At 46.5% G+C, this 25,599-nt stretch overlaps 1 protein-coding gene across 1 annotated transcript in view; it reads left to right on the top strand.

The window, feature by feature from the left end:
• Positions 1-7,936: 7,936 nt before the first annotated feature.
• Positions 7,937-25,599, top strand: part of LOC137537233 (zinc finger protein 850-like) — an 81,633-nt gene continuing 63,970 nt past the window's right edge. The window contains exons 1-6 of the mRNA XM_068259328.1: positions 7,937-8,007; positions 17,960-18,079; positions 18,206-18,340; positions 18,426-18,549; positions 19,384-19,481; positions 19,594-20,251. Of these exons, the coding sequence (XP_068115429.1) occupies positions 7,963-8,007; positions 17,960-18,079; positions 18,206-18,340; positions 18,426-18,549; positions 19,384-19,481; positions 19,594-20,251 (1,180 nt within the window). The 5' untranslated portion in view covers positions 7,937-7,962. The remainder of the gene's footprint in view (positions 8,008-17,959; positions 18,080-18,205; positions 18,341-18,425; positions 18,550-19,383; positions 19,482-19,593; positions 20,252-25,599) is intronic.

The raw sequence follows: 25,599 nt of genomic DNA, 5'->3' as shown, positions 1-25,599 counted from the left end.
CCTGATCTAGGCCTGAGGTCTCTGGCTGGGGATATAACAATAGTAAGGACATTGATTCCCTACAGCAGAGTCCTGATCTAGGCCTGAGGTCTCTGGCTGGGGGATATAACAATAGTAAGGACACTGATTCCCTACAGCAGAGTCCTGATCTAGGCCTGAGGTCTCTGGCTGGGGGATATAACAATAGTAAGGACACGGATTCCCTACAGCAGAGTCCTGATCTAGGCCTGAGGTCTCTGGCTGGGGATATAACAATAGTAAGGACATTGATTCTCTACAGCAGAGTCCTGATCTAGGCCTGAGGTCTCTGGCTGGGGATATAACAATAGTAAGGACACTGATTCCCTACAGCAGAGTCCTGATCTAGGCCTGAGGTCTCTAGCTGGAGGATATAACAATAGTAAGGACATTGATTCCCTACAGCAGAGTCCTGATCTAGGCCTGAGGTCTCTGGCTGGGGGATATAACAATAGTAAGGACATTGATTCCCTACAGCAGAGTCCTGATCTAGGCCTGAGGTCTCTGGCTGGGGGATATAACAATAGTAAGGACACTGATTCCCTACAGCAGAGTCCTGATCTAGGCCTGAGGTCTCTGGCTGGGGGATATAACAATAGTAAGGACATGGATTCCCTACAGCAGAGTCCTGATCTAGGCCTGAGGTCTCTGGCTGGGGATATAACAATAGTAAGGACACTGATTCCCTACAGCAGAGTCCTGATCTAGGCCTGAGGTCTCTGGCTGGGGATATAACAATAGTAAGGACATTGATTCCCTACAGCAGAGTCCTGATCTAGGCCTGAGGTCTCTGGCTGGGGGATATAACAATAGTAAGGACATTGATTCCCTACAGCAGAGTCCTGATCTAGGCCTGAGGTCTCTGGCTGGGGCATATAACAATAGTAAGGACATTGATTCCCTACAGCAGAGTCCTGATCTAGGCCTGAGGTCTCTGGCTGGGGGATATAACAATAGTAAGGACATTGATTCCCTACAGCAGAGTCCTGATCTAGGCCTGAGGTCTCTGGCTGGGGGATATAACAATAGTAAGGACACTGATTCCCTACAGGAGAGTCCTGATCTAGGCCTGAGGTCTCTGGCTGGGGATATAACAATAGTAAGGACATAGATTCCCTACAGCAGAGTCCTGATCTAGGCCTGAGGTCTCTGGCTGGAGGATATAACAATAGTAAGGACACTGATTCACTACAGCAGAGTCCTGACCTAGGCCTGAGGTCTCTGGCTGGGGGATATAACAATAGTAAGGACACTGATTCTCTACAGCAGAGTCCTGATCTAGTCCTGAGGTCTCTGGCTGGGGGATATAACAATAGTAAGGACACTGATTCCCTACAGCAGAGTCCTGATCTAGTCCTGAGGTCTCTGGCTGGGGATATAACAATAGTAAGGACATTGATTCCCTACAGCAGAGTCCTGATCTAGGCCTGAGGTCTCTGGCTGGGGGATATAACAATAGTAAGGACACTGATTCCCTACAGCAGAGTCTTGATCTAGGCCTGAGGTCTCTGGCTGGGGGATATAACAATTGTAAGGACATGGATTCCCTACAGCAGAGTCCTGATCTAGGCCTGAGGTCTCTGGCTGGGGATATAACAATAGTAAGGACATTGATTCTCTACAGCAGAGTCCTGATCTAGGCCTGAGGTCTCTGGCTGGGAGGATATAACAATAGTAAGGACATGGATTCCCTACAGCAGAGTCCTGATCTAGGCCTGAGGTCTCTGGCTGGGGATATAACAATAGTAAGGACACTGATTCCCTACAGCAGAGTCCTGATCTAGGCCTGAGGTCTCTGGCTGGGGATATAACAATAGTAAGGACACTGATTCCCTACAGCAGAGTCCTGATCTAGGCCTGAGGTCTCTGGCTGGGGATATAACAATAGTAAGGACACTGATTCCCTACGGCAGAGTCCTGATCTAGGCCTGAGGTCTCTAGCTGGAGGATATAACAATAGTAAGGACATTGATTCCCTACAGCAGAGTCCTGATCTAGGCCTGAGGTCTCTGGCTGGGGGATATAACAATAGTAAGGACACTGATTCCCTACAGCAGAGTCCTGATCTAGGCCTGAGGTCTCTGGCTGGGGGATATAACAATAGTAAGGACACTGATTCCCTACAGCAGAGTCCTGATCTAGGCCTGAGGTCTCTGGCTGGGGGATATAACAATAGTAAGGACATGGATTCCCTACAGCAGAGTCCTGATCTAGGCCTGAGGTCTCTGGCTGGGGATATAACAATAGTAAGGACATTGATTCCCTACAGCAGAGTCCTGATCTAGGCCTGAGGTCTCTGGCTGGGGCATATAACAATAGTAAGGACATTGATTCCCTACAGCAGAGTCCTGATCTAGGCCTGAGGTCTCTGGCTGGGGGATATAACAATAGTAAGGACATTGATTCCCTACAGCAGAGTCCTGATCTAGGCCTGAGGTCTCTGGCTGGGGGATATAACAATAGTAAGGACACTGATTCCCTACAGGAGAGTCCTGATCTAGGCCTGAGGTCTCTGGCTGGGGATATAACAATAGTAAGGACATAGATTCCCTACAGCAGAGTCCTGATCTAGGCCTGAGGTCTCTGGCTGGAGGATATAACAATAGTAAGGACACTGATTCACTACAGCAGAGTCCTGACCTAGGCCTGAGGTCTCTGGCTGGGGGATATAACAATAGTAAGGACACTGATTCTCTACAGCAGAGTCCTGATCTAGGCCTGAGGTCTCTGGCTGGGGGATATAACAATAGTAAGGACACTGATTCCCTACAGCAGAGTCCTGATCTAGTCCTGAGGTCTCTGGCTGGGGATATAACAATAGTAAGGACACTGATTCCCTACAGCAGAGTCCTGATCTAGGCCTGAGGTCTCTGGCTGGGGATATAACAATAGTAAGGACACTGATTCCCTACAGCAGAGTCCTGATCTAGGCCTGAGGTCTCTGGCTGGGGATATAACAATAGTAAGGACACTGATTCCCTGCAGCAGAGTCCTGAGCTAGGCCTGAGGTCTCTGGGTGGGGGGATATAACAATAGTAAGGACATTGATTCCCTACAGCAGAGTCCTGATCTAGGCCTGAGGTCTCTGGCTGGGGATATAACAATAGTAAGGACATGGATTCCCTACAGCAGAGTCCTGATCTAGGCCTGAGGTCTCTGGCTAGGGATATAACAATAGTAAGGACATGGATTCCCTACAGCAGAGTCCTGATCTAGGCCTGAGGTCTCTGGCTGGGGGGATATAACAATAGTAAGGACATGGATTCCCTACAGCAGAGTCCTGATCTAGGCCTGAGGTCTCTGGCTCTGGGGATATAACAATAGTAAGGACATAGATTGTAAAGTCAGGTGATGCGGGGTCTTCGGATTGGCTTCCAGGGACAAGGCAGTGCAGGTAAGTATAAACTTTCTTTCATAGGATTGCTGCTGGATTTTAATTTTAGCACTGAGATCCGTTTTATCGAATTGCTGTGAAATTTGGTGATTTTATTGTACAGTTTGTGGCCACCTTTAGGCTATTATGGAAATCTGTTATTTGCCATTGATGTGTAAAGGAATTTAAGCACAAAATTACTTCTGCCTGTTGGCTATAGGCGTTATTGTCTCCCCCACATTACTGAGCCACGACATCTAAATACAGCAGAGAAACCGAGAGCCCGATATGGTGTAATATGTATTGGATCAAGAAGGAATTCTGACAAGTAAGTATTATACCTACAAACATGGGTTACTGTTCAGGCAACCACTGAATAGGAAGGTGAGGAGGTTAGACCTGTCCTCACTCAGGATTAAGATGTCGCTCTCTGAAGAAGGAAAAGAGGGTTTGTCACCCTTCCACCCAGGGTGGATATCTTGACGAGAAGATGTACAGAGGCGCCAAAAGGATAAAATGTTTAAAATATTCTGGTGACGGCGGTGGACCGATCACCCAGAAAAAGACTCGATGCTGTCGTTTGGGACAAAGACAATTTATTCACATACTCCACGAACAATATCGCAATGCGTTTCACAGGCACAATCCTGCTTCATCAGGCATTAATCAAAGGGACTATCACACTAAAAAGATGACCGAGATAAAGGCATATCAGAGTGCTATACGTGTATGATTGTGTCAGGCAAAAATATCTAGTGATTTATAAGCAACTATAATAATCATCTCCCTCACTATGACATATTCGAACCCAATATTTAAATATATTTGCGTATCACCCATGCCCATCAACAATCAATATACTGTACTTCACCCCGGTTATTTTATCTGCCTATGAATTATTTGATTATTATAGTTGCTTATAAATCACTAGATATTTTTGCCTGACACAATCATACACGTATAGCACTCTGATATGCCTTTATCTCTGTCATCTTTTTAGTGTGATACTCCCTTTGTTTAATGCCTGATGAAGCGGGATTGTGCCCGTGAAACGCGTTGCGATATTGTTCGTGGAGTACGTGAATAAATTGTCTTTGTCCCAAACGACAGCATCGAGTCTTTTTCTGGGTGATCGGTCCACCGCCGTCACCAGAATATTTTAAACATTTTATCATATTTTATCCTTTTGGCGCCTCTGTACATCTTCTCATCTAAATACGTTTAGTACAAATTTGCTCTCACTGCAAGATCTTATTAGTCCATTGTACGTTAGATATATATATATATATATTTTTAATACCAATTTTCTGTATCATACTTATTGTGATAAATACCTAACAATCATATCAAAGTATTTTCACTTCAGTGACATCCCTGCTAACTACCGTATTTTTCGGACTATAAGACGCACTTTTTCTCCCCCAAAAGTGGGGTGAAAAAGTTGGTGCGTCTTATACTCCGAATACTACTTTTTTTTACTTCCCATGTCCCCTGTCCTTTGGCCCACCTGTTCCCTCTGCTGTCTGCTGTGCCACCTCCTTAGTCCTCTGCAGTGTTGATACCCCCGCACCCTCAGTCCTCTCCAATGTCGCTGTTCCCCGCCCCTCTAGAGAGTGGCCACCATCCTGTCCCCTCCGGCGTCCATTACATGCCTGAGATGACGGCTGCAAACGTTTTCGTCAGGCTACGTCCCCTCCGGCGTCCATTAAATATCGGAGGTGAAAGCTGCAAAAGTATTCTTCAGGCTATGTCCCCTCCGGCCATTACATACCGGACATGACCGCTGTACCCAGAAGTGGCTACGGAACTAGTAGCCTCACAACTTTAAAAAAGATCGGCGAATCAGGCGGAGGGGCGCTGCCCCAGACCGCCAATCACAGCTCTCCCTGCTCTCTCCTCCTTGCTGATAGGAGCCGCGGTCTTTCGGGCGGGACAAGTCTCGGCATTGGGGCCAATCACTGCTGTCCGTGCATGGAGTGCAGTGATTGGCCCCAATGCCAAGACTTGTCCCGCCCGAAAGACCGCGGCTCCTATCGGCAAGGAGGAGAGAGCAGCGAGAGCTGTGATTGGCGGTCTGGGGCAGCGCCCCTCCTCCTGATTCGCCAATCTTTTTCAAAGTTGTGAGGCTACTAGTTCCGTAGCCACTTCTGGGTAACCGCGCAGCGGTCATGTCCGGTATGTAATGGCCGGAGGGGACATGGCCTGAAGAATACTTTTGCAGCTTTCACCTCCGATATTTAATGGACGCCGGAGGGGACGTAGCCTGAACAAAACGTTTGCAGCCGTCATCTCAGGCATGTAATGGATGCCGAGGGGACAGGATGGTGGCCACTCTCTAGAGGGGCGGGGAACAGCGACATTGGAGAGGACTGAGGGTGCGGGGGTATCAACACTGCAGAGGACTAAGGAGGTGGCACAGCGGACATCAGAGGGAACAGGGGGACAGGCACTCCAACACACAGGGATACTGGAAGGCAGGATGACATGGGTATGGAGGACACAGGAGGATAAGAGACATGGGGACAGAGGACACAGGGCTACATAGAGGCAAAGAGGACATCAGGACACATGGGCATAGAGCACACAGGAGGACAAAGGACACAGGGGGACAAAGGACACAGGACAAAGAATAAAGGAGGACACGGAGACACAAGAGGTATCAGAAAGGCACAAGAGGAACAATCATTGTGGGAGGGAAGGTATAGAAGACACAACGGCACTATGGATGCACCAGGTTCAATATAATTTTTTTCCCTTAATTTTTGTCCTCTAAACCTAGGTGCGTCTTATAGTCCGGTGCGTCTTATAGTCCGAAAAATACGGTATGTATCAAAAAACAAAAAGTAACAGCTCAACCTCCCCCAAATATACGTGCCGTGTACCGTGCTGAAGGTTGCTGGAGCAATGGCAGCCAGTCCTAAGTCAGTAGAGATGATCAAAGAGATTCCTCCGGACACCTTCCATAGAGTAAAAACAGTCCTTTTTATCAAATCATCTTAGAAAAATAGCAAAAATAGAACAGCATGCAAACGGATGCGTTTCTGACCCTACCGGGTCCTTAGTCGTAGCTAATGTGATAATCACAAGGGACCTTAACTACCTGGAGGCCACACCCCTAACCACCACACCTACACAGGTGACTAACATGTTTAAAGGAGAATACCCCTGGTGGGAGAGGAGTGGGATAAGGGGGTGTGGCCTCCAGGTAGTTAAGATCTACGACTAAGGACCCGGTAGGGTCAGAAACGCGTCAACTACCTGGAGGCCACACCCCCTAACCGCCACACCTACACAGGTGACTAACATGTTTAAAGGTGAAAATACCAGGTGGGAGAGGAGTGGGCTCCAGCATATTGTACATAAACCTACATACATACATTAAAATTACATTTAAAAAGACACCATGATCATAGTGGGGCCAACCTACTATTTCTTAATTAACATACCCCCCCCCCCCCCCTCTTTTTGCTCTAGGGGTTACGTTAATTAAAAAAATAGTAGGTTGGCCCCACTATTATCATGGTGTCTTTTTAAATGTAATTTTAATGTATGTATGTATGTAGGTTTATGTACAATATGCTGGAGCCCACTCCTTTCCTACCAGGGGTATTTTCCTTTAAACATGTTAATCACCTGTGTAGGTGTGGTGGTTAGGGGGTGTGGCCTCCAGGTGGTAAGATCCCTTGTGATTATCACATTAGCTACGACTAAGGACCCGGTAGGGTCAGAAACACGTCAGCTTGCATGCTGTTCTATGTTTGCTTTTTTCCTAAGAGGATTTGATAAAAAGGACTGTTTTTACTCTGTGGAAGGTGTGAGAAGAAATCTCTTTGATCATCCCTGCTAACTAATTTCTGCTTTATGTAGATTTGGGCAAGACAGTCAATCAACACAATTCTAACATAACTGGGACTGGTGTGTAGCATTAAAGGACAACTGAAGTGAGAGGAATATGGAGGCTGCCATGTTTATTTCCTTGTAAACAATACCAGTTGCCTGGCATCCTGCTGATCAGCAGATCAGGTGTTTCTGACATTACTGTCAGTTCTGACAAGACTAGCTGCATGCTTGTTTCTGGTGTGATTCAGGCACTACTGCAGCCACATAGATCAGCAAGGCTTCCAGGAAATTGGTAAAGGTTAAAAGGAAATAAATATGGCAGCCTTCATATACTTCTCACTACAGTTGTCCTTTAAAAAAAATAGCTGGCAGTGTAGGGGTTGAGAAATGACTCTATCAAGTGCAATTCTGACAACTGACCACTAGATGGCAGCAGAGAATAAACGGTAATTACATTTGTGCTAATGTCGTCTTTTGTGGCCTTATGTTTACCACATAACTGTGTTTTGAATATTTCCTGGAGTACAGAGGTATAAAACTCCTATACATCTGATAACTGCTCATACTACATGACTCTTACATAGCAAGGGCAGACAGTACTATGTATGGATACCTCCTGCCAGTCTCTAAAATGGCGACCCCAGCCTTCCACATGCATGTATGATGTCATAATTCCACCGCCCACTGGCTGCCATTACCCAGAAGTCCCTGAGAGTGTGTGTGCTGTACACATGGCAGATGTAGAGGTGCCCAATCATGAGATTCCATTGTTACAGGTAAGCCTGATTCATTTATCACCCGCACCCCAGCACCTTCTACTCCTGATGGGCATTATAGCTCACCTGAAGTGACAGTGATATGCAGGCTGACATATTTATTTCCTTTTATACAATGCAAGCAGGGGCATAACTACAATTCATGAGGCCCCAGCAAAACTTTAATGCCCCCCCCCCCCCTCCCAATGTTCCTTGCCTCCCCTGGATGCCCTTCACAGCTTGGAGGCCCATCTCACAAAGGTCATAAAACAAGTGTGGCCATCCTGATCTTCACACTCATACCAAGTGTAGCCACAAACTCACCCAGTGGCATAGCTACAGTCCTTGGACCCGGTCCCCCACACAGGAATAGGTGCCTCAGTATAGGTAGCCAGGAATAGGTGCCTCAGTATAGGTAGCCAGGAATAGGGGCCCCCAGTATAGGTAGCCAGGAATAGGGGCCCCAGTATAGGTAGCCAGGAATAGGTGCCTCAGTATAGGTAGCCAGGAATAGGTGCCCCAGTATAGGTAGCCAGGAATAGGTGCCCCAGTATAGGTAGCCAGGGATGGGTGCCTCAGTATAGGTAGCCAGGGATGGGTGCCTCAGTATAGATAGTCAGGGATGGGTGCCTCAGTATAGATAGCCAGGGATAGGTGCCTCAGTATAGATAGCAAGGGATAGGTGCCTCAGTATAGATAGCAAGGGATAGGTGCCTCAGTATAGATAGCCAGGGATAGGTGCCTCAGTATAGATAGTCAGGGATGGGTGCCTCAGTATAGGTAGCCAGGGATGGGTGCCTCAGTATAGGTAGCCAGGGATGGGTGCCTCAGTATAGATAGCCAGGGATAGGTGCCCCCAGTATAGATAGCCAGGGATAGGTGCCCCCAGTATAGATAGCCAGGGATAGGTGCCTCAGTATAGATAGCCAGGGATAGGTGCCCCAGTATAGGTAGCCAGGGATAGGTGCCTCAGTATAGATAGCCAGGGATGGGTACCTCAGTATAGATAGCCAGGAATAGGTACCTCAGTGTAGATAGTCAGGGATAGGTGCCTCAGTATAGATAACCAGGCATGGGTGCCTCAGTATAGATAGCCAGGGATGGGTGCCTCAGTATAGATAGTCAGGGATGGGTGCCTCAGTATAGATAGCCAGGGATGGGTGCCTCAGTATAGATAGCCAGGGATGGGTGCCTCAGTATAGATAGCCAGGGATAGGTGCCCCCAGTATAGATAGCCAGGGATAGGTGCCCCCAGTATAGATAGCCAGGGATAGGTGCCTCAGTATAGATAGCCAGGGATAGGTGCCCCAGTATAGATAGCCAGGGATGGGTGCCTCAGTATAGATAGCCAGGGATAGGTGCCCCAGTATAGATAGTCAGGGATAGGTGCCTCAGTATAGATAGTCAGGGATAGGTGCCTCAGTATAGATAGTCAGGGATGGGTGCCTCAGTATAGATAGCCAGGGATGGGTGCCTCAGTATAGATAGCCAGGGATGGGTGCCTCAGTATAGATAGCCAGGGATGGGTGCCTCAGTATAGATAGCCAGGGATGGGTGCCTCAGTATAGATAGCCAGGGATGGGTGCCTCAGTATAGATAGCCAGGGATAGGTGCCTCAGTATAGGTAGCCAGGGATAGGTGCCTCAGTATAGGTAGCCAGGAATGGGTGCCTCAGTATAGATAGCCAGGAATAGGTGCTACAGTATAGATAGCCAGGGATAGGTGCCTCAGTATAGATAGCCAGGGATGGGTACCTCAGTATAGATAGCCAGGAATAGGTACCTCAGTATAGATAGACAGGGATGGGTGCCTCAGTATAGATAGCCAGGGATGGGTGCTACAGTATTGATAGCCAGGGATGGGTGCCTCAGTATAGATAGCCAGGGATAGGTGCCTCAGTATAGATAGCCAGGGATAGGTGCCTCAGTATAGATAGCCAGGAATAGGTGCCTCAGTATAGATAGCCAGGGATAGGTGCCTCAGTATAGATAGCCAGGGATAGGTGCCTCAGTATAGATAGCCAGGGATAGGTGCCTCAGTATAGATAACCAGGGATAGGTGCCTCAGTATAGATAACCAGGAATAGGTGCCTCAGTACAGATAGCCAGGGATAGGTGCCTCAGTATAGATAGCCAGGGGTAGGTGCCTCAGTATAGATAGTCAGGGATAGATGCCTCAGCATAGATAGCCAGGAATAGGTGCCTCAGTATAGATAGCCGGGGATGGGTGCCTCAGTATAGATAGCCGGGGATGGGTGCCTCAGTATAGATAGCCGGGGATGGGTGCCTCAGTATAGATAGCCAGGAATAGGTGCCTCAGTATAGATAGCCAGGGATAGGTGCCTCAGTATAGATAGCCAGGGATAGGTGCCTCAGCATAGATAGTCAGGAATAGGTGCCTCAGTAGCCAGGGATAGGTGCCTCAGAATAGATAGCCAGGAATAGGTGCCTCAGAATAGATAGCCAGGAATAGGTGCCTCAGAATAGATAGCCAGGAATAGGTGCCTCAGTATAGATAGCCAGAAATAGGTGCCTCAGTATAGATAGTCAGGGATAGATGCCTCAGTATAGATAGCCAGGGATAGATGCCTCAGTATAGGTAGCCAGGGATAGATGCCTCAGTATAGGTAGCCAGGGATGGGTGCCTCAGTATAGATAGCCAGGGATAGGTGCCTCAGTATAGATAGTCAGATGGAGGGAGGATGCAGTGGTCACACACACAAGCGGGGAGGGCTGAGGGGTCATCAATTACTCATTTTGCCGGGATCCACGCGCTGCTTCTATTTACTTCTTCCTCTTCACCCTAGGGGGCGCTGTTACTGTGAGCTTGGAACGTAGGACATTAAGATGTTTGTAGTACACACGTCGCTGGCTCCCGGCAAAGTGAGTAGTTGATAACCCCTCATCCGCTGCTGCTGCGCATGTCACTGCCTTCCACGCAGTACGTTGGGAGGATGAGCGGGCCCCTCAGGGACCCCAGGCCCGGTCGCACAGGTGACTGCTGCGAACGTGGCCCCTAAGCCCCTGAAAACACCTGAACTGTAGTATAGTCCCCTGTATCGGAGGAAGGGAAGGTTAATAGTTTGGGCTTTACAGAGTACATAGTCAAGTCACTGACTGTCCTCAGAGGAGCTCATACTCTAATCCCTGCCACAGTCATATGTCCACTATATATTCAGACACAACTGCAGCCAAAGAGATCAGCAGAATACCAGGCTGATATTGTTTATAAGAAAATAAATATGGCAGCCTCCACATACCTCACACTTCAAGTGTACAGTTTGGATTTCTGGGTTTGATCAGCCCATCACTGCAGAGCTCCACCTACAATCTGCACCCCGACACTTCTATCCTCTTCTGGGTCCACAACTAAGCACTCCGCACTATCTCTATACAGCTCCTGTTACACCTCATACAGCTGATAATGTGCAGAGTACCAGCACTATCTCTATACAGCTAGAGATGAGCGTAATGACCTAATTACGATTTTGCGAAATTTCGCGTAATTAGTGTAATTACGATTATGGCCGTAAGTACATAATCGTAATGAAGAAGGATTTCGCGAAATTTCGCGTAAGCGTAATTTTCGCATTACAGTCGTATCATGCCGTAATTTCGCATTAAACGCTACCGTAATTTCGCGTTAAACTTAAACCGTAACGCTCCGTATAATATAAAAAAGCCGCCGACTTTAAGGGTTAATAGCAAAGCCCCCTTAAATGCTAAGAGCCTCAAATTTGGAGAATATATTAAGGAGATCAGGAGGAATAAGAGGAAACATTTTTTTTTCAAAAAGACCTTATAGTTTTTGAGAAAATCGATGTTAAAGTTTCAAAGGAAAAATGTAAACATTTAAAAACCCGCCGAATTTAACGGTTAATAGCAAAGCCTGCTTAAAGTTTAGGAACACCAAATTCCCAGGGTATATTAAGGGGATCAGTGGGAATAAGAGGAAATTTTTTTTTTTCAAAAAGACCTTATAGTTTTTGAGAAAATCGATTTTTAATTTTTAAGGGCGAAAATGTCTTTTAAATGCGGAAAATGTCAGTTTTTTTTGCACAGGAAACAATAGTGTATTATTTTCATAGATTCCCCCAAGTGGGAAGAGTTTTACTTACTTCGTTCTGAGTGTGGGAAATATAAAAAAAAAACGACGTGGGGTCCCCCCTCCCAGACCTCTTTAACCCCTTGTCCCCCATGCAGGCTGGTATAGCCAGAATGCGGAGCACCGGCCGCGTGGGGCTCCGCACCCTGACTATACCAGCCCGCATGGTCCATGGATTGGGGGGTCTCGGAAGGGGAGGGGCAGCCAAGCTTTCCCCTCCCCCTCCGAGCCCTTGTCCAATCCAAGGACAAGGGGCTCTTCTCCACCTCCGATGGGCGGTGGAGGTGGAGGCCGCGATTTCCTGGGGGGGAGGTTCATGGTGGAATCTGGGAGTCCCCTTTAAAAAGGGGTCCCCCAGATGCCCACCCCCCCCTCCCAGGAGAAATGAGTATAGAGGTACTTGTACCCCATACCCATTTCCTTTAAGAGTTAAAGTAAATAAACACACAGACACTTAGAAAAAGTATTTTAATTGAACAAAAAACATAACCACGAAAAAAGTCCTTTAATATTCTTAATTAACCATTAATACTTACCTGTCCCTTTAAATAAATGATCCCTCGCAATATCCTCGGAAATGTTCTATCAGTTACAATGTAACAAAGTTATTACAATGTAACAACTTTGTTACATTGTAACTACGCCGCACCCGACGCCACTCGCCGCTCAGCCGCCGCATACGCGTTCGTGCAGGACGCTAAGTCCCCGCAGCTCCCGCTGTCCACCCCGCCCACATCTGTCACCCACATGTGGGTGACATGTGGGTGACATGTGGGAGAGGCGGGGAGGGCAGCGGAGCCGGCGGGGACTTAGCGTCCTGCACGGACCCGACAGAGCTCTGAGCTATATAGCTCAGAGCTCTGAGAAGCATCTTTGTATTTGGGCTCCAAGGAGCCCCATTGGTCCTTAGCAGACCAATGGGGTTCCTTCAAATCAGAAGGAACCCCATTGGTCTGCTAAGGACCAATGGGGCTCCTTGGAGCCCAAATACAAAGATGCTTAGAGAGCTCTGAGCTATATAGCTCAGAGCTCTGTCGGGTCCTGCAGCGCAGACGCGGTGGCGGCGGCGGCGGTGAGTGACGTTGGGTGCGGCGTAGTTACAATGTAACAAAGTTGTTACATTGCAATAACTTTGTTACATTGTAACTGACTCCAAATTTGAGGCTCTTAGCATTTAAGGGGGCTTTGCTATTAACCCTTAAAGTCGGCGGCTTTTTTATATTATACGGAGCGTTACGGTTTAACGCGAAATTACGGTAGCGTTTAATGCGAAATTACGGCATGAACGAAACGCGAAATTTCGCATTGAAAATTACGCTTACGGTATTTTCAATTACGATTTTAATGGCAATTTCGCTACGCTAATTTCGCATCGTAATCGCAAATTTCGCATGCGTAATTATAGTAATGCGAAATTACGAAAATTTCAGCTCAACTCTATATACAGCTCCTGTTACACTCCATACAGCTGATAATGTGCAGAGTACCATCACTATCTCTATACAGCTACTGTTACACCCCATACAGCTGTTAATGCGCAGAGTACCAGCACTATCTCTATACAGCTCCTGTTACACCCCATACAGCCGATAATGTGCAGAGTACCAGCACTATCTCTATACAGCTCCTGTTACACCCCATACAGCCGATAATGTGCAGAGTACCAGCACTATCTCTATACAGCTCCTGTTACACCTCATACAGCTGATAATGTGCAGAGTACCAGCACTATCTCTATACAGCTCCTGTTACACTCCATACAGCTGATAATGTGCAGAGTACCATCACTATCTCTATACAGCTACTGTTACACCCCATACAGCTGTTAATGCGCAGAGTACTAGCACTATCTCTATACAGCTCCTGTTACACCCCATACAGCTGATAATGTGCAGAGTACCAGCACTATCTCTATACAGCTCCTGTTACACCCCATACAGCTGATAATGTGCAGACTACAAGCACTATCTCTATACAGCTCCTGTTACACCCCATACAGCTGATAATGTGCAGAGTACCAGCTCTATCTCTATACAGCTCCTGTTACACCCCATACAGCTGATAATGTGCAGAGTACCAGCACTATCTCTATACAGCTCCTGTTACACCCCATACAGCTGATAATGTGCAGACTACAAGCACTATCTCTATACAACTCCTGTTACACCACATACAGCTGATAATGTGCAGAGTACCAGCTCTATCTCTATACAGCTCCTGTTACACCCCATACAGCTGATAATGTGCAGAATACCAGCACTATCTCTATACAGCTCCTGTTACACCCCATACAGCTGATAATGTGCAGAGTACCAGCACTATCTCTATACAGCTCCTGTTACACCCCATACAACTGATAATGTGCAGAGTACCAGCACTATCTCTATACAGCTCCTGTTACACCTCATACAGCTGATAATGTGCAGAGTACCAGCACTATCTCTATACAGCTCCTGTTACACCTCATACAGCTGATAATGTGCAGAGTACCAGCACTATCTCTATACAGCTCCTGTTACACCCCATACAGCTGATAATGCGCAGAGTACCAGCACTATCTCTATACAGCTCCTGTTACACCCCATAGAGCTGATAATGTGCAGAGTAACAGCACTATCTCTATACAGCTCCTGTTACACCCCATACAGCTGATAATGCGCAGAGTACCAGCACTATCTCTATACAGCTCCTGTTACACCCCATACAGCTGATAATGTGCAGATTACCAGCTCTATCTCTATACAGCTCCTGTTACACCCCATACAGCTGATAATGTGCAGAGTGCCAGCACTATCTCTATACAGCTCCTGTTACACCCCATACAGCCGATAATGTGCAGAATACCAGCACTATCTCTATACAGCTCCTGTTACACCCCATACAGCCGATAATGTGCAGAGTACCAGCACTATCTCTATACAGCTCCTGTTACACACCATACAGCTGATAATGTGCAGAGTACCAGCACTATCTCTATACAGCTCCTGTTACACCCCATACAGCCGATAATGTGCAGAGGACCAGCACTATCTCTATACAGCTCCTGTTACACCCCATACAGCCGATAATGCGCAGAGTACCAGCACTATCTCTATACAGCTCCTGTTACACCCCATACAGCTGATAATGTGCAGGATACCAGCACTATCTCTATACAGCTCCTGTTACACCCCATACAGCCGATAATGTGCAGAGTACCAGCACTATCTCTATACAGCTCCTGTTACACCCCATACAGCCGATAATGCGCAGAGTACCAGCACTATCTCTATACAGCTCCTGTTACACCCCATACAGCTGATAATGTGCAGAATACCAGCACTATCTCTATACAGCTCCTGTTACACCCCATACAGCTGATAATGTGCAGAGTACCAGCACTATCTCTATACAGCTCCTGTTACACCCCATACAGCCGATAATGTGCAGAGTACCAGCACTATCTCTATACAGCTCCTGTTACACCCCATACAGCTGATAATGTGCAGAGTACCACCACTATCTCTATACAGCTCCTGTTACACCCCATACAGCCGATAATGTGCAGAGTACCAGCACTATCTCTATACAGCTCCTGTTACACCCCATACAGCTGATAATGTGCAGAATACCAGCACTATCTCTATACAGCTCCTGTTACACCCCATACAGCTGATAATGTGCACAATACCAGCTCATGTACTGCGATCTCCCCTCTCCCTATTGCTCTCACAGATGCCTTCTAAGCCTGTGAATAGGAAAGAGCAGCACATTCTTTAAGCTTGATCTCATGGGAATTGGCCCATTTTCATTCACTGAACTTTTTTTTGCAGAACTGAAGAAAATTCACAATAAATTTCACCTTTACACATTGCTGTGTATTCAACAGGAAATTTCTGGCAAAATTACATTGAAGAATACCACCAATTATCCTTCAGTATGTAATGTCCCCCAGCACCGTAATGCCATTTCTCCCCCAGTATAGCCATGCCCCCCTGTGTCCCCCAGCATTGCCATTATCCTCCAGTATGTAATGTCCCCCACCCCAGTAATGTCATTTCTCCCCAGTATAGCCATGTCCCCCAGCATTGCCATTATCCTCCAGTATGTAATGTCCCCCACCCCAGTAATGCCATTTCTTCCCCAGTATAACCATGTCCTCCCTGTGTCCCCAGCATTGCCATTATCCTCCAGTATGTAATATCCCCCACCCCAGTAATGCCATTTCTTCCCCAGTATAGCCATGTCCTCCCTGTGTCCCCAGCATTGCCATTATCCTCCAGTATGTAATGTCTCCCACCCCTGTAATGCCATTTCTTTCCCAGTATAGCCGTGTCCTCCAGCATTGCCATTATCCTCCAGTATGTAATATCCCCCACCCCAGTAATGCCATTTCTTTCCCAGTATAGCCATGTCCCCCGTGTCCCCCAGCATTACCATTATCCTCCAGCATGTTATGTCCCCCACCCCAGTAATGCCATTTCTTCCCCAGTATAGCCATGTCCTCCCTGTGTCCCCCAGCATTGCCATTATCCTCCAGTATGTAATGTCTCCCACCCCAGTAATGCCATTTCTTTCCCAGTATAGCCATGTCCTCCCTGTGTCCCCCAGCATTGCCTTTATCCTCCAGTATGTAATGTCCCCTACCCCAGTAATGTAATTTCTTTCCCATTGTAGCCATGTCCCCCTGTGTCCCCCAGCATTGCCATTATACTTCAGTATGTAATGTCCCCACCCCAGTAATGCCATTTCTTTCCCAGCGTAGCGATGTTCCCCTGTGTCCCCCAGCATTGCCATTATCCTCCAGTATGTAATGCCCCCCTCCCCAGTAATGCCATTTCTCCCCCAGTATAGCCATGTCCCCCGTGTCCCCCAGCATTGCCATTATCGTCCAGTATGTAATGCCCCCCCACCCAGTAATTCCATTTCTTTCCCAGTATAGCCATGTCCCCTGTGTCCCCCAGCATTGCCATTATCCTCCAGCATGTTATGTCCCCCACCCCATTAATGCCATTTCTTCCCAGTATAGCCATGTCCCCCTGTGTCCCCCAGCATTGCCATTATCCTCCAGTATGTAATGTCCCCCACCCCAGTAATGCTATTTCTTTTCCAGTATAGCCATGTCCCCCTGTGTCCCCCAGCATTGCCATTATCCTCCAGTATGTAATGTCCCCCTCCCCAGTAATACCATTTCTCCCCCAGTATAGCCATGCCCCCCCCCCCCTGTGTCCCCCAGCATTGCCATTATCCTCCAGTATGCAATGTCCCTCACCCCAGTAATGTCATTTCTTTTCCAGTATAACCATGTCCCTCCTGTGTTCCCCAGCATTGCCATTATCCTCCAGTATGTAATGTCCCCCACCCCCTGTGTCCCCCAGCATTGCCATTATCCTCTAGTATGTAATGTCTCCCACCCCAGTAATGCCATTTCTCCCCCAGTATAGCCATGTCCCTCCTGTGTCCCGCAGCATTGCCATTATCCTCCAGTATGTAATGTCCCCACCCCAGTAATGCCATTTCTTTCCCAGTACTGTAGAATCTTATTAAAGTAAACTCTGATATAGTTAACCTCTGGCTATAGTAATCTCAGTCTACAGGTCCCAGCAAATGTGTCTGTAGAAATATACAATGTAAGACCTATTCTGATATAGTAAACTTCTGATATAATAAACTAGTTTTCCTGGTCCCTTGGAATTTACTATAAAGGGATTCTACTGTGCACATGTAGCATTTAAGCCAGCTTATTATGCTTTCCTGCAATACTCTGCATGGCCCCACCACCCACAAGTGACAGCAATGGGGAGTGCTGGAGAGGGGGGTCCTGTATTGGTAGTTTCACCACTGACAGCCGTATAACCTAGATTATCCTTCCCTTATTATCTATCCAAAGTCAGCAGCATCCTGTACAGATCACATGACCAAATCACTGAGTATGGATGAGGACCAGAGTCACATGACTGAGAGAATATTTAACCTCACCCTGGAGATCATCTGTCTGCTGACTGGAGAGGTGAGGAGTATTCTGGGAGGTCACATGACATCACTCTTATCTCTATTAATAAAACACACCTGACTGGAGAGGTGAAAGAGAATTCTTGGACAGTCATGCAACGTTAATGTTGGTCTTTCAATACAGAGTTTTGCTCCAGTGAAGTCTGGTGATCATGTGACCATCACAGTGCCCCCACCTCACTCCCTGATATCTGAGGGAAACAACAAGCAGAAGATTCTGGAAATCACCAGGAAGATGATGGAGCTCCTGACAGGAGAGGTGGGTGGTGCTGGGAATTATGGGATATTATCCAGTAACAGCAAGGGGTGTGTCTGGGTGGTGACTGTATTATTGTGTGTGTCAGGTTTCTATAAGGTGTCAAGATGTCACCGTCAGTTTCTCCATGGAGGAGGGGCAGTATGTAGAAGGACACCAGGACCTCTACAAGGACGCCATGATGGAGAATCAGCCGCCCCTCACATCACTAGGTAAGAGGAGATTCTTTATTACTTGTAATGGAGAAAGCAGTGCTTGGGGTCCTCATAGATCCCCCGCATCTGATAAACGCAAACAGACAATGTCCTCAATTCACTAAGGGCAGTTTGGCACAGAAAAAAAAAGTGTTTGGTAAAATACTGAATTCTGTATTTAAGACTTTTCTTTCCCAAGTGCAGTAAGATTGTCACACATGCGGTAATAGTTAATCTACTGAGAAATGATGCTTCAGTTCAGTAAGACCTGCTCGGTAATGCAGAAGTCTCCCAGCTGTGGAGGAGGTCTCTGCAGCAAGCTGAGGTTCTCTCCTACAAGTGTCTGCATAACCCATTCCTGTGTGACAGCTTGCTAGAGAGTAAAGGGCTTCCTGCATCCCTTTAGATGTGTAGGCATGCCACTAAAGACTAAAGGGACTCTTCCATGTACAAGTATATAGATCTGCATGTCTAAAGGGATACAGGAAAGCCTCTTTAAATGTCTCTTTATTGTATTTTGTTTATCTTTCTGATGTCCCTCCCGGCAATGCATCTGATCAAATGGGATGAGTAGCAGGACCAGGTGGCTCTTCCTATTGGCTTTCTCCCTTGTCTGTGAATTTTACCACATGCTGATTTCTAGTTATTGACAGGTCCAGCCAGATCTTAAAAATACCCAACATTTTATTTGTGTTAGCAAATGCTGTTATCTTAGTGAATTTACATTTTTTTCATGTATTTACTGCACAAGCCGGTAATTTACCTCACTAGTCTGTAATTTTTACTTTCCAATGAGGTAACGCTTAGTTAATTGAGCCCATGGTATAAAGTCAGTGTGTGTGTTTCCTACAGGTGTATGCAGTAACAGAAATCCACCAGAGAGATATACAGGCCCTCTATATTCCCGGGATTGTCCACAGGAAGATCCCCTCACCCCCCGCCATTATCAGGTAGGTGGAACTGAGTGTCATTAGAGACCACAAACTATGTGATATTGTTTCCTGTTGTCTATGCTGTTATCTGTGGTCACATTATTAAGTGCTTCTTATTTTGCGTGATTAGGGTCGAGAACTGATACATGTAAGTGCTGTGGTTAAAGAGGAAGAAGAAGAGCCATATGTGAGGAGTGATCAGCAGTCTATGGAGGAGGGTGTCATGATGGGGACAAGTAAAGAGGAAGAAGAAGAGACGTATGTGAGGAGTGATCAGCAGTCTATGGAGGAGGGTGACATGATGAGGACAATTAAACAGGAAGAAGAGACATATGTGAGGAGTGATCTTCAATCTATGGAGGAGGGTGACATGAAGAGGACAAATAAAGAGGAAGAAGAAGAGACGTATGTGAGGAGTGATCAGCAGTCTATGGAGGAGGGTGACATGAAGAGGACAAATAAAGAGGAAGAAGAAGAGACGTATGTGAGGAGTGATCAGCAGCCTATGGAGGAGGGAGACATGAGGACAAGTAAAGAGGAAGAAGAAGAGACGTATGTGAGGAGTGATCAGCAGTCTATGGAGGAGGGTGACATGATGAGGACATGTAAAGAGGAAGAAGAAGAGACGTATGTGAGGAGTGATCAGCAGTGTATGGAGGAGGGTGACATGATGAGGATAAAGAAAGAGGAAGAAGAGGCGTGTGTGAGGAGTGATCAGCAGTCTATGGAGGAGGGGGACGTGATGAGAGCATCTAAGGAGGAAGACATTATTGCAGAGATGAGAATTGGTGAGTGATAAACATTAGATATTCAAAAGCCTTATTAAACTGACTAACAGATATGTCCCTGTTGGGCACAGTACAGATCATCTTCCTCTCAGTATGTGGGGTAATATTACCACAATTTCATGAATCTGCCCCTTTGATACAATGTAAAGCAGTCAGTGTACAGCTTGTATAACGCAGTAAATTTGCTGTCCCACCAACATAACGCAACACACAGCCATTAATGTCTAAACCACTGGCAACAAAAGTGAGGACACCCCCCTAAGTGACAAATGTCAAAATTCTACTCAATTAGACATTTCAGGGCCCAATCCAATTCACTTTTTCCCTAAGTTTTCTTCTTGGTGATATTTTCATATCTTATGGCCTTTTAAGCCACCAGCAAGCAACAACAAATATGTACTTTGAATACATTTACATTACTTTTTCATTTGCAGAGTGTTGAGAAGTTATTTTAAACAGAAGATGAAAAATTATGTCCTAGGAGAGAACTTAGAAGAGGAAGGGAATTGGTTCCGGCCCTTTCCCTCCCTGAGGTCATGTGACTGGTTAGTGTTACAAGGTCTCAGGTGTGAATGGGGAGCAGGTGTGGTACATTTGGTGTTATCGCTCTCACACTCCCTCATACTGGTCACTGGAAGCTCAGCATGGCTCCTCATGGCAGAGAACTCTCTGAGGAGTTTAAAAAAGAATTGTTGCTCCACATAAAGATATAAAAAGACCATACAGAGGTTTAACAGGACAGGTTCCACTCAGAATAGGCCTCACCATGGGCGACCAAGGAAGCTGAGTAAACATGCTCATTGTCATAGACAGAGAGGTAGGGAGAGAGAGAGACACCAAGTGTGTATACACACACACTGCGCACAAACACTACACACAGACACAGCCTCTCTCTCTCCTTCCGTTGCTGTCCTACACAGGCTTGCTGTAATCGTCCTGGCAGCAGTGGGTGGGTGGAGCTACATCCTGCCTGCGTGTGTTCCTCCCCTCTCCACCTACTGCGCGTGAAAACAAGGTGATAACTTAAGGACTAAAGTGATAAGACAACACTCTCACTGTGAAAGCTTATCCCTATATATTAATAAGGAAAGCCTCTTTAGTGAAGTAGTTTACCATGTTAGCCATAAAAGCAAGAAGTTTTGAATCAGGATGATACCATATATAGGCTAACTTAAAAGAACAAGAGTAAGCTTCCAGCTGGGCAGCCTTCCTCAGATTTCAATCCTGTTTGCTTACAAGATGTTGGAACAGATAGCTGTATACATGCAACATCAAAAGGAATACATAGATTTTTTTGCAAGTATAAATACATGTCATTAAGATGCCTTAAATGAAACAGAACAGCTAAATGGGGTGAGAAGTTGTTAGCTGATTTATGACTAATAGATAAGACTCCTTGTGTACTCAATCCTCACACAATTGGGACTGGACTGTCACAGAGGAATCGTAAATTCTTAGTTCACAAGTTTTAGCTACAAGCAGAATGGATGCTATATTTATCTAGGCTGAGAGAGTTATTCCAGTAAAGAGGAACTCCATTGAAAATAATGTAATAAAAAAGTGCTTCATTTGTACAATAATTATATAATTATGTATAGATGATTGAGTCAGTGTTTGCCCATTTTAAAATCTTTCCTCTCCCTGATTTACGTTCTGACATTTAGCACATGGTGACATTTTTACTGCTGGCAGGTGATGTCAGTGGAAGGAGTTGCTACTTGCTTTTTTGGCAGTTGGAAACAGCTGTTGTTTTCCACAATGCAACAATGGTCTCACGGTGTTATGTCAGAACCATGGTCCTGACATCACACTGTGGGAGGGGTTTCAACACAATATCGGCCATACAGAGCCCCCTGATGATCCATTTGAGAAAAGGAAAATATTTCTCATGGGAAAAGGGGTATCAGCTACTGCAGGGGCCCCCAAACTTTTTCCGTCAAGGGCCAGGTCAACGTACCTCAGACTGCTGGGGGGCCGGAACATACATAAAATGATGTTGAAAAACATTACAATCTAGGTATTGATTTCCCCACAGTCATGCCTGGAGGAGAATTTCTAGCAGCAGTCGTTCAGTCATGAGGCGCTTGAACAACGTCTTGGTGCACCACACAGTGAAGCCTACCCAGGAAACAACCTGCTTTCCAGTTGAACAGTAGTGTCACCTGATGCAGAATTGGATTGGAAGCCAGCAAATGACTGCTACAGTACGTGGATGGGTGGTGCCAGCACTGCTATTCTATAGGAGGGCCGCCGTTATTTAAAGGTGCAGTGGACCACATCTATAAGTTATCCATTTTGTGTTCGAGGGCCAGGGAAAAAGCCTCAGAGGGCCGCATTCAGCCTGTGGCCGTAGTTTGAGGACCACTGAGCTACTGATTGGGATGAAGTTCAAATCTTGGTTACGGTTTCTCTTTAAATATCATTGGCCTCATACCAATATAAGAAGTTCTTGTCTTTATTGAAGCCTTTGTCCGCAGCTTTGAACCAATTTATAAATTTTTGTCTCTTCTATTAATCTCTCTTTTCACGATTTGAAGCCACCCTTCAGGGCAGTGACAGCCTCGAGAAATAAAGCATCCATTCTGCTTGTAGCTAACTCAGAACTCCGAATTTCACAGAACGTCATTTTGGACAGCACCCCTGGATGAGACCCATCTCCCTCCGCACTGTGGACAGGAAACTGTTAAAACAAACATTTGCATAAGCAATAGGCAGCAGTACATAAGATACATTCAGGCCACAGTACCTCAGTTTAGTTTCCTGTCCCGGACGGGATGCGTGGGAGAGGTCTCCAGGGGTGCCATCCATGTCAGGCGGCAGGGGCAGCGTTTTCAGGGCTCCAGGAGCAGCTGTACATGAAGACAGTCTGGAGCCCTGCAGCGTGTAGGAGGCTTCTCCATTGGTGGCAGCGGATTTATGCGCACAGGCGCGCGCATGGAAGAAAGGTCACTTCCGGTTGCACCGGAAGTAGTCACGCGCATGGCGTCCCGCGTGATCTGAGGTCTGAGCTGCGCGGCAGGGGCCGCGGCGGTGATTGGGATCAGCACACAGCTGATCCCTGGAGGTAAGAGGCGGAATTTACATACAATGGGCGGCAGCTAACGCATAATTAATGAGGTCGGCAGCATCTATTTAAAATGTGTGAGAACATGATTCAGTTGGTTTGTGACTGTGAATCATGGAGGATGCCGCTGGGTCAGCTCCTGCACAATCTGCTAAGACTGCCCAAGTACCCTCTCTGGCAAGTAGATGGATTAAGTTATTCTGCTTAGCTAGCTATACATTTGATATATATTTATTATATCTGGAGGGAATGATCTAATGGCTGGTTATTGTTTATTATGTCTTGTAGCCTAAAAGACAAGAGTGATAAAGCTAAGGAAGCTGAAAGGTCTGACAGATCTTCTGCTCATTCCAGCCAGCATGGATCTAGCAAGACGGAAAAGAAATGCGCCATTTGTAACAGACATTTATCATCTTCTTCTACTAAGAAATTGTCGTCACTGCACAGAAAAGCTTGTTAAGGATGAGTCTCCTGTTATCTTTAAAGATTTAATGGGCTGAATGCGGGCTGAAATGTCCACAGCTATTAAGGAAATTAAGGATTCTGCTATTGCCTCTACCGCCTCAGCTGCTTCAGATAATCATGGAACCAGTACTGCTGTAGACTCAATACCTATACTAATTAATCCATCATGTCCGGGGGCAACTGTACCTCCCATCTGTGCCTCCTACTACTAAAAGATATAGAAAAGAAAGCGATATTGAAGGGTCTGGTTTATCAGAAGGGGAAATTTCGCCTTTTGATGAGATTTCTAATGAAGAAGATGATTTATCTAGATCTGATAAACCAAAGTTTGCATTTTCACCCGGATTAATGAAGGACTTATTGATCGCCATGCATGAGACAATGGGTATCAGGTCTGAGCAGAAATCTTTGACACCCTTGGATGAAATGTATGAGAGTTTGGTGGATCCCCAATCCAGGTTTATCCCAGTCCATAATACCCTTAGAAATATGATTAAAAAGGAGTGGGATAGTCTGGAAAAGAGGGCTTTTTGGCCCAAATCCTTATCCAAACGTTACCCTTTCAGTCCTGAGGATCAGGTTTTTTGGGGCACTCCGCCTAAATTAGATCCATCTTTTTCAAGGGTATCAAAGAAGACTGACTTGCTCTTTGAAGACTTTGGAAATCTTAAAGATCCAATTGATAAAAAGATGGAGAATGTCCTAAGAAGAGCATGGGACTCTTCTTTCTTAACTTTTAAAGAGACACTGAAGCGAGACTAAATCTCGCTTCAGGTCTTATATATAGCAGGGGCATGTGTGCCCCTGCTAAAACGCTGCTATCCCGCGGCTTAACGGGGGTCCCTTCACCCCCAACCCACCCCCCGCAAAAGTTGGTCGGAAAATGGTCGCTGGCTGTCTCCTCCTAGAGGCAGGGCTAACGGCTGCAGCCCTGCCTCACAGCGCGTCTATCAGACGCGCATCGCCGCCTCTCCCCCGCCCCTCTCAGTGAAGGAAGACTGAGAGGGGCGGGGGAGAGGCGGAGATACGCGTCTGACAGACGCGCATGGGGCAGGGCTGCGGCGGTTAGCCCTGCCCCAACCAGGAAGCGCTCCCCCGCTGCACGGAGGGGGTTTGGGGGGACAGGGACCCCCGTTAAGCCGCGCTATAGCGGCGTTTTAGCAGGGGCACGCATGCCCCTGCTAGCTATGAGGTCTGAAGCGAGATCTATTCTCGCTTCAGACTCTCTTTAAGCCTGCCATAGCTTCCACAGCCGTAAGCAGATCTTTGAAAACCTGGCTTTTAGATGTACAGAATAAGATTGCTTCTGGAGTACCTAGAGAGGAAATTTTAAATGACTTTCCTAAAGTTTTGAATGCTTCCAATTATTTAATTGATGCCTCAGATGATACTGTTAAGCTAACTGCTAGAACTACAGCATTGGATAATTCGGCAAGGAGAGGAGTATGGGTGTAAACCTGGAATGGGGACACTTCTTCAAAATCAAAATTGTGTGGTATTCCCTGTGAAGGGGGTTTGCTGTTTGGTTCAAAGCTGGATGATACTCTGGACAGAACAGCAGATACCAAGAAGAATTTCCCAGTTAAGAAAAGACCTTTTCAGAATAAGTGTCCCTTTCCTCCTTCATCCAAGAACGAGCCAGATGCCAGGTCCTCTAAGGGTAAAAGATGGGCCCCTTACAGATCGCAAAAGCCCAGATCCAATTTTGTTCCCTCTAAGAAGCCAGATAAACAATGACGCCGGGATCTCAGTGTTTGAATTGCAAACTTCATCGAGTTATGGCAACCTCAGTTCACAAACCAGTGGTTGCTAAACATAA

Source organism: Hyperolius riggenbachi, chromosome 10, assembly GCF_040937935.1.
Source record: "Hyperolius riggenbachi isolate aHypRig1 chromosome 10, aHypRig1.pri, whole genome shotgun sequence".
In the NCBI taxonomy this organism is placed as follows: Eukaryota; Metazoa; Chordata; class Amphibia; order Anura; family Hyperoliidae; genus Hyperolius; species Hyperolius riggenbachi.
Note: the sequence above shows the minus strand (reverse complement) of the source record. Positions and strands in the feature narration are given on the sequence as shown.